Source organism: Chelmon rostratus, chromosome 5, assembly GCF_017976325.1.
Source record: "Chelmon rostratus isolate fCheRos1 chromosome 5, fCheRos1.pri, whole genome shotgun sequence".
NCBI classification, from domain to species: Eukaryota; Metazoa; Chordata; class Actinopteri; order Chaetodontiformes; family Chaetodontidae; genus Chelmon; species Chelmon rostratus.
Genome location: NC_055662.1, coordinates 24,898,949 through 24,908,747, shown reverse-complemented (window position 1 = coordinate 24,908,747; position 9,799 = coordinate 24,898,949). Strand labels below are relative to the sequence as shown.

The window sequence follows — 9,799 nt, the reverse complement described above, 5'->3', positions numbered from 1 at the left end:
GAATATGAAGTATTGAGTAATTCTACTTAAAGATCACACGATTAGGCAACTCTGATTTTTTTGTACGTTGGCAGTTCATAATATTTAACTTTGGTACTCCAAACCATTATTTACTGTATTTAAAAGAAGACTTTGTTTATTTGCCACTGTGATTTTCCTGCTGAACTCATTTCCTGTTTTATACATTTTATCTGTCACAATAACGTTCCCCTGTTGAGACTTTATATGTACGTATATCAGGTCACTTCAAATAGCCTCCCGCTCTTTGTTCAAATGTACAAATGTTTATATGTACTGTAATGTGAATGAACCCTTCTGTTGTATATTCCACTTCATCGTTTCATCAGATGAGAAAATGCTACTTTACTCCACCTGAGTGGGTCAAACCAGGCCTCTGTGATTAGATGGCAGATGCAGGGAAAATGATTTTTGCCTTATTTTTGTTCATGTCCGAAGATGGAAGGTTTGACCTGACGAGCTATAATCAAACTTTTGTTTGATTATAGCTCGTCAGCTCATCCCAAAGCCACCCGTAGCTCGTCAGCTGATCAGAGGTTTAAAAATGATTGGAAAGTCGTACCTTTTTTTTACACGTGTTTAGCTCACATGAGTGTTTCTGTGTATTTATTAAGGTGAGTTCTGATATGCAACAATGTTTACAATTCACATCATTGGTGTGAAGGCAACACTGTGAATATTTCATCGACTTCTGGTTCTGTATTTGAATTATAAGTCTGTTATGAACTTTGTGCCCGTTAGCCTACTTCTTTTTGGGGGTTTTTTAATTGAAAAATAGCAAAAGTTGTTTTTTTACGTCACCTGACAGAGATAAGAAAGTCTTTTCAACTATACTTTGTACTCTACTTACTTAAAGAACCCAGATGAAGATCCTCATATGGAGTGAGTACGCATTTCTGATGATGGTTTTGGAAGTTTTGTACAAACTGGAAATTTTTATATCTTGCCACCTGGTTGTTTTTGTCATTTTTATATGTTTGTAATGAATAAATTGTTTTATTCTGAATCTACCAGAAAGAGGGAATGTGTCGATTTTTTAAATTAAAATACAATTTGTCATGTATTTATTTATTTATGTTGTGCTTTGAGGAAATGCACATGATGATGAACACAGTTGCTCTTTAACTGAATGATTGCAATTCGTTTTGAGGGGAACTTTGAGGGGAAGTTGCCAAGACATTTCACTAAAAATTAAAAATGTCAACCTGCTGGTGGCACCATGAAAAGTCAGGGGATCGTCAAAGTCAGGAAGATTCATCCTCTGTGGACCGAGAACATCAGGGCAGATAATTCAGTCTGCACCAAAGTAGTTGACAAACAGACCAACAGTTTCACATATAAAGCCTCTATTTCACCCCATCATTAAATCTCCCCCTGTATTTCAACATACTGTAAGTACTCAGACAGGTGGGTCACAGGTGTGACAAACATTACACAACGTTGCTATTGATTGCCCACACAGTTACTGTTTATTTAAAGGATTTGGGGGAGGAATTTTACATCTTACAGGCCTCATTTTCATGGAGTTTCAGTCAGTGGTGTTAATGAGATAAGAGAATAATAAGGGGGTGTACAGCATTTGTCTGCCGTAGGTGTAGATCCTTATTGGTTTTTGTGCATTTGAGGGTTATGTGGTGCAGCGTCCTGCCGTGACCAAACATCAGAAGCAGTTGTCATTAAACTGCTGAATTTACAGTTTACAACATCAGCTGTGTTGTGGTTGACTGTGAGGACAATGAATTCCTCCCTGCCTGTCATGATTAAGACATTATGCCTCCAGTTCAAACCATGAGAAGGTGGATCAGGACCCATAAGCCCCTCAGGTGTGCAGACCTGCTCTGATGTTATCTGGACACATTTGGATGCATGTTTCCCTTCCTGTATATAAACCAATATCAGCAATTACACACGACAAGCCATTTGCTCTTTAACTAAAGCATTTATATTGTTTCAGGTAAGAATTGATCACAGTACAGAGGTGCATGTCGTACATAAACACCAGCTTTCTCTATTTCTTCTCCAGCCTCAAAGTGTCACATTACTTGGTTGACATGCGCATGACATGTTTGACCATATTTCCAATACCATCAAATATATAGTGATAGTGATACTCAGTTTCCCACATGAAGGAGGGAGTGCTGACCACTTTGTTCTTCTCGTCCACATAAGCTTCGTAAAAGAAGGCGTTAAGGTGAAAGCAGGAGTCATTTCAGGATGAAAAAACAACAGAATGGACTGAATCTGTGTAGATTTAGTGAACTAACACTGGCAGCAGCTCCTGAAAGGATATGTATGGCTCACGGACATTGTGGCGAGCGCCCATGCTCTTCACAGCCTGCACCATGTTTGTGTGAGGCCAGTTCCCCCAGCGGGTGTTGTCGTCCCGCTCGTAGCCCATGGTCACCTCGATGCTCGGCAGCACTCGGCAGGCCAGCACGGGGGCCATGCTGGCCAGACTGAAACGGGAGCAGACGGTCAGTTGAGGTTTTTTATTCAGTCAAGATTACGAGGCAAGACTGATCAGGGTGTAAGAATAATTGCCTTACCAGCATCAGACAGGAGAGATTCAGAGGCTGAAAAAGAAAAGGCTCCCCCAGCATAAAGCACTGGGACAGCAGTGTGAAGCCCAGGCTTCACTGTAAATCCTCTATTACTGACCAAAACATGGGTTTGAGGCAGGATTACAGATTGTCAGCTCTTTATTTACACCATTTCCCCATAGATGAAACCATGGGAGGATAAGCAGCAAGCATCAGCGTTTGGAATGGAAACATACTGTGATGCACCGACGCTTGAATCAGGTAACACACACCTGTACAGGGCAGTTTTTGAAGCTCGACTGAGATCCTACAGACTTAAACTTAATCTTCAGCGTAAGTCAGAAGGATCCCAATCACTGAACATGCTACTGGACACAAGCCTAGACTACATCTGATGTAACAAAGTGTTCTGTAAAGCCCACACACACCTACAGCATGCTCATTGTGCCTGGTTGGACCTCTTCTCAGGACTGTGTGCTCCTGACGTGACTGACACCTCTCTCATTATTCAACAGGCAGGAAAGTTATAAAAGTTATAAAGACATGTAGTTCGGTGACCTCACACGATTCCCTGCAAAGCTCCGCCCTGCTTCAACCTGAGAGGAAGTCCAGTCAGCCAAAGTGGAAACACCTGTGTGGGAGTGCTGTGCCTTCAAAGGCATGCAGGTGCTATTTTACGCTTTCCTTGGTATTTATTGAAGATATCATCCACACAAAAGTACAGCCACAGCTTGTAGTCTACAGATGGCATTTTGATTTGTTTTTATATGTTTAATGTGTTTTAAAAGATGAGGTGGTAGGAGTAATGGTGGCTCTGTTCTCTTCCCAGTGAGGGAAGACATCACAGCTTATCTGATATCACTTTGTTGGTGTTTTTGTTCTTAACACAACATCATCGCAGCTGATTAAAAAGCAACAAAGTCCACATGGAAAAGGGGACATGTGGACACACGGGTCAAGCTCAGGACTTTACGGGGGAGAAACTTTGAGGTAAGGGCGCATCCATTTTTGTCTTTTATGCTGTTAAATCAAACAGGAGTGAAATGCTGATGAAATCTGGCGACACTGGTGAGGCGAGGAGCTGCAGCTGGAGGGTTTGGACTGCGGAGGAGCTGCAGATAATAAGTCTGCCACCAGGGGCTAAATGATTGCTCTGAGAAAGTTGGTGTGATTCTTAATTTACACACTGCTTGTTTTGTCATTTAACAAATTTCAGGATGCCGATTACAGCTCTGACATAACAGAACAATTGAGTGGGTGCACCTGAAGGCAGTGAGCTCCTGTCTGCAGCAACAACATGTGAATCACAGTGATGGTAATGACACTGACTCCTACACTGCACAGTGAAACCCACCTCGCTCAGCTGTTGATGTCCTTTGCATCACTTGTAGGATAAAAATTAATTGAAATTGTTCTCAATTTTTAAATCAAATTGTTTTTAATGGCTCAAACTCATTTTAGGCCTTAATGGCAGCATCAAATGAAGGCTGCGGCCAGGTCAACATTCAGCGTACCTTTTAACCCTTAGTTGTCATAGTGACAGCTGCTCCACCCGCCTCCTCCTCTGCCTCCAGCTCCACTCTTTTAATCCTGTCATCTCTGACCTGCCACTCTGCACCTGGCCACCAGGTGTCCCTTCACCTGACGCTCACACCTGCCTGCACGGTTGCCTCTAATAACCCCATCGGTCCACGTGTGCAAGCACAGGGATCAGTCGCTGTCCAGCAGATCACACAGCGCCTGTGGCCTGAGCCTTCGTTCTGTCCCGCCTGCTCTGACCTCAGACCCGGTTTGACTGGCTACATGTCGCCCAGTGTAAGCTCTCCTCTTTAGAGAGTAAAGACTGTTTAATTGCACCTGCTCCTCCTGCTGTGATCAGTGAGCGCACACTTTCACCTCATAGCCTCTCAAATGGTGCATCTGATAACTTCATGAACATTTTTCAAACATGCAGACATGTATTCTTCTGACCGAGGCTGTAGACTATTTTTTTCTTTCCCACATTTGCTGTGTGGATTTTAGTACATTTTCAGATATGCTTTTTTGCATATGTAGTGAATATTCTATTTAGCATATTTTACATACTTACATGATTGTAAAATACAGATTCCTAAGTTGTAAACAAGGGTGTCAAGTTGCTTTAGGCATTTTTAATATGCCAAGACCACTGGAATAATGTTTTTTTGTAGTACAATATTTGGTAAAAGCAACATTAATTTTCTAGAAAGCAGCTTATTGGCAATGTAAAAGCAAAGTTTAGATGAGAGTAGCAGGTCTAATAATGCCACTATTACTGCTGCTGATAATGCAAATCATAACAGCTTCTGTCGGTAATCAGATATATTTTAGCCAAACTTCACAACAGAGGCTGCAACGTTTTTGTACACAATTTGTTAATAAAGACTTTATTACAAAAAAGTCAGACGTAAATACTGCATTGTCTGACTTTTCCCTCCTTTCTGCAGCTTCTCCAATGTCCCAATTCCATTACAGGGATTGTTTAAATCTTGTGTATTTGTCTAGCCTGATGTAATCTAATGTAATCTGATTTAAAGTGTGGCAGTCTGCAATTTTGCCTCATGTTTGGATTTAAAATGTGAATTTAAGTGATTGTACAGCCCAAGATAAATAAAAAAAAAACCCTAACAACAAACCACTGCTGCTCTAATACTTAAACTGATTGATTGTGTGTAGTTATTGGAGGTATTCAGTATTGCTCCCTCATTACTGATGGATTGAATAATGACCAAATCATACATACCCAATAGGCTTGCGTGAACGGTGGAAATCTTTAAGCACCCTTTCCACATCGTTATGCAGCTTGCAGTCTTTGCCATCCTTCACAAAAGAGGATCTAAAGAGTTGAGAGTTAATAATATTAGCGCTCCATCTTCCTCATACTCTACACAGTTATTTTACACCTCACAGTCTCAAAGTGATTACATCATATTTCTCTCTCCCTCACAGGTTCTTGGTGATGCCGTGGCCTCCAGGAAAGATGACAGCATCAAAGCTGTTGACATCCAGCTTGGACAGGTCCTGCATTTGCATCATTCCTTGACCGTGACTGAAGCGAGCCGCCTCCATCATCATGTTCCTATGTAACGGCCAGAAATAATCATAAATACTGTTGGAATTAGTCAAGCCAGGTGTGCAATCATTCAAAGGTAAATAAGCTGCTGGACCTGTCTGTGACCCTGATCCTGACCTCAAAGTGCGTCGTGTTTGCAAACATGCCTACCGGTTCTCGCCAGAGGCCGGCTGCTTTCTCATGTGGTCCATCACATGCATCTGCTGCTGATTTGGAGCAAACATCTGGAAGCGAGCACCGTTACGGCTCAGGTGGTACATGGTGCTGAAGACAGAGCTGTCGGTTACTATCTCTGCGTGGTGTAATGTTCGTGCAATTATGTGGAAAGTCCTGAGCTCAGCAGGAGTGATACTCACTATACTCCCTCGTGGACATCAGTCCCATCCCACCAGCCACATCCTGAGAAAACCTGGAATAGGTTGTGATTCAAAAATCACAATAATGCCCCCACTCTTTGTTTTTCCACTGGTCCCATATTGATATGTTTCACTTACCACTGCAATATTGGTGTTTCCCCAGTTGCCATAGTCACCATGGTGAACAAAGCAGGCAGGCTGGCGAGAAAGAACAGCCAGGGTTTGTTTTGACAGCAAAGTCCTGGTTGCCAGCATGATTGAGCTTCAGTCTCACTGTTTCAGGAGGAAAATGTGAGTTAACAGTTTACCACTGAGCCTGTAAAGACTGTTGGTTGTAGTGTTGATCTACCTGTGGCTGTCTGTATATATACATGCCAGAGTGTGGCTACGTGACGTTGCCACGTAAGCTCTATTTTCTGAGAAGAGGCAACACTGCGTTGCCTTGAATGGCCTACTCGTCTCTTGAACACCCTTCCCGATTAATACCCTGTTTATTCATCTGATTAACTTAAGTCATTTGGCCACCGAGTGACACTTCAGCTTTGGAGAGCAATCTAAATGTGTAGTGCCTTAACCCATGAAATATCTTGACCCATTTACAATTTAACCCTTAACATGGCGTCTAGATGGAGAAACCTGTAGAAATAATGCAAAAAGTTTCTTTAATTATGTTAGTGCTGTGAGCTGATAATGGTAGTAACACTGTGCATCTGGGTGCAGTTTTTTTTTTTAATGTCTTAATCTATTTCTATAAAGTAGCGGTGGATGAGATGCCTTTATACGGTACAGTATGGCATACTGTATGCCCTTTAAAGTCTATTAGGTTGTAAGGCTCTTACTCACTGTAATGCCCTGTTGCGTCTAGACAGTAAACCCAGAAATACCCTGGTCAGACTGAAATGTCAAAGTCAATATACTGTTAAATTGGAGCTACAGCTCCTTCCTATAGGCTGCATTTGGTAGAAAACACTTGCAATTAGCGAAGAACCCCAGATCAAGTTACAGATGACAAACAAGAGGCCAAATATGGCATTTATTTTATTATGACCACTTTTTTTCTGTATAAACAATCAATATTTACATACTGGAGGGGAAAGTATAGCGACAATTGAAGGAACAAAATGCAGAAATGGAGTAACAGAACAATACACAATCAACTAGAGTCACCACATCAATCACAATTTTAAGCCTCAGGTGGAACCTTATGTGAGTCGTTCCCGTAAGATTCTGCCTGACGGCTTAAAATTTGCGCACGAAAGAACTCATGCATAGAAAACACAATCTCAAACTGTCACATGTGGAAATCACAAAGTATAAACAAGGTTTCTTTTTTAAATCAAATACGAGAAACATGACACGACCAGCTGTTGCGGCGAGGTTCCTGTTACTAAGAGTCAGTTATTGTGAAACGTACAGACGTGTTTCTCAATTTGTCCGTGGCTGCTAGCTCTCAACACACAACACATGCCATGATCCTTTTAAAACACCACAAAGACCAGTCTCACATTTTTAAATTTTCTTGTTATTTCAAGTACAAATGTGATTAATAAGACTAAACCAGTGATAGATGTCTACAAAGCAAAAGAAAGAAAGACACGGCACAGACAGCCAAACAATAAATAAGGTCCATTCGATATTTTATATAAAAGAAATGTCTAAAACAGACTTCTCAGTGTATGCCTCCATTTTTGATGCATGGGTAAAACAAAATCATACACATGGCAAGCTTATCAAAAATGACATCGAAATGATGCTGAACAAAGCTTCATCCACGTCCAACCAAGAGCAATGCAACCGCTGACAATGTGCCGACAGCCAAGCTTCAATAATTGGCACTGATCAGGCTGTGGCTGTCTCATCAATTACTTGTGATGAGCCATGTTGAGCCCTCCTTGCAGTTTAGTTTGCTTCACATGTAAGAACCAAATCCTAAAAGCCATTTACATGCAGACCACTAACAACTTCAGTGGGGAAAGTAAGAATCATCTCCTAAATTTCGGCCACCACTTAAGAAAGCTTTCATGCACCCAAGCACTGTCAGTAAAGGTTTGTGCACTAACTGTGCACACCGTGTTCATTATGGAGAGTATTTGCGAAGATATCCATTTGATAAAGAGTGGGGTCTGCTCATCAAGCCAATAGCCGTGCTGAGAGAGAAGCATGTGTTAACAAGGCCAGTCTGGCGGCATTAGGGCGTGTAGGCAGGCGGTGGCTGAAACTGATTGGCAATGTCATAATCAGCAGGAAAAGTTTCACTGCTGTCCTCCATCTCTGAGAGCAGCTCCAAAGCCTGCTCCTCCTCCTCGGTGGGATAATGGCGCAGGAGGTTTGCAGCCGTGGCGAGGATAGAGGCTCCGCCGGCTCCTGCCACCAGGTAGAAGCTGATGGCGAAAGTGACGTATATGAGGGAGCCATGGTACTTTTTGTGCTGCTGCTGCAGTGACAAGATGAGCTCTGAGGCCCAGTAGCAGAAGCCTATGACTGTGGCACACTGCAACACTGTTGAGACAAAGAAAAAACAATTAGGTGCCCAAAAATGACAGATTTTCTTTTTCTTTATAATGAAAAGAGCATGACAGATGACGATTACCTGTGAGAATATGTGCAAATGCATATCTGCGTGTGATCTTTAGTGCTGGATGCTTGGGGCCAAACACATCCAAGAGGAAAGCAGTCAGGCTGCACAGGATGCCCAGGAAACAGAAAGCAGCGATCACCCTCAGCAGCAGGATGGTCTGTGGGTTCACGCAGTAATCTGGGGGACACAGAGACATCACAAAGCATTACAGGTGAGCTACCACATTCATCTCTGCTGTAGGTCATCATGGGCTTGGGCTGGTCCTCACCGTCCAGAAGCTTGGGGTCAATGTACCCCAGGACATCTGCCACCCCCAGCTCTTGTCTCGGACAGGTGCCTCCATGAACCCGGAGCCAGGCCGGTTCCGCCAGAGCCGTGCACAGCGCTGTGATGGACAGAGCTCCAGGCAGGGCCGACACCAGGCTCCGCTCCGGCTGTTTGGGCAGGGAGGTACCCCCTCTCCTCCTCCTACCTCCAGGGACAGTAGAACCCGGCGGGGCATACATGGTCATCCAATCTCCTTATCGTCTGTTGTGTTGGTTTCCCTTTGTTGTCAGTATACGCTACTGCACTAAACGATCCGTTAGTAAGGTCAGCCAACTGACTGGCCACAGTAAGAGCCGGTACAGCTAACGTTACCTGGACGATGAGCGGATGACAGCGGTCTTGGTTCTTTTGTCACTCTGGCATATAATGTTTCCAAACGACGTTTGACCTTAAAATTGTCTCCTTGATAGAAACAGGAAAAGTATCTGCCTGACGGACAGACAATGGACAGATGGCCTTCGGGCCTGCTAGCTTTGTTGTTACCGTTTGAAGCTAGCTTACCGCTAATGCCAACTGTCATCAACTGTCATAAAAAACAAACTTCATCGAAACAAATGATATAAACTATTGCCTCTTAACTAATATAGCCACCGACAGCGATGGAAAATAACCATCGATTTGGTACAGAAAAACAAAGACAAATCAAAACAAAAGGCAGCTTACGCTGGCTTCCTGTAAATTGTCGACTTCCGTGTTAACAGCACTTTTTTTCGTGACTTCTACGCTGTAGTGTAAACGGAAGTGGCAATCAGTGCTCCCACCTAGTGGTGATTCCGCCAAACAATATTATTTTTTCGCGATAATGTGATAGTATTACACAGCGGGTGCTTTATACTTTATTTTATATAAGCTATATATATATAAGTTTATATAAGTCACATAATTAAAG

The 9,799-nt window shown here is 42.7% G+C and overlaps 2 protein-coding genes across 2 annotated transcripts; both read right to left on the bottom strand.

The window, feature by feature from the left end:
- Positions 1 to 1,522: 1,522 nt before the first annotated feature.
- gatd3al (glutamine amidotransferase class 1 domain containing 3A, like) lies at positions 1,523 to 6,326 on the bottom strand. Its single transcript, XM_041937387.1, has 7 exons — positions 6,144 to 6,326; positions 6,006 to 6,058; positions 5,800 to 5,913; positions 5,524 to 5,655; positions 5,320 to 5,412; positions 2,309 to 2,474; positions 1,523 to 2,191 (listed from the first exon to the last, which is right to left on the bottom strand). Exons 1-7 carry the CDS (start codon positions 6,258 to 6,260, stop codon positions 2,057 to 2,059), a joined length of 810 nt encoding a protein of 269 aa, XP_041793321.1. The 5' UTR covers positions 6,261 to 6,326; the 3' UTR covers positions 1,523 to 2,056.
- A 673-nt stretch (positions 6,327 to 6,999) lies between these two features.
- tmem127 (transmembrane protein 127) lies at positions 7,000 to 9,624 on the bottom strand. The gene is made up of 3 exons (XM_041937445.1): positions 8,852 to 9,624; positions 8,596 to 8,760; positions 7,000 to 8,504 (listed from the first exon to the last, which is right to left on the bottom strand). The coding sequence occupies exons 1-3, from the start codon at positions 9,093 to 9,095 to the stop codon at positions 8,194 to 8,196; spliced, it is 720 nt and encodes a 239-aa protein (XP_041793379.1). The 5' UTR covers positions 9,096 to 9,624; the 3' UTR covers positions 7,000 to 8,193.
- Between the last annotated feature and the right edge of the window lie 175 nt (positions 9,625 to 9,799).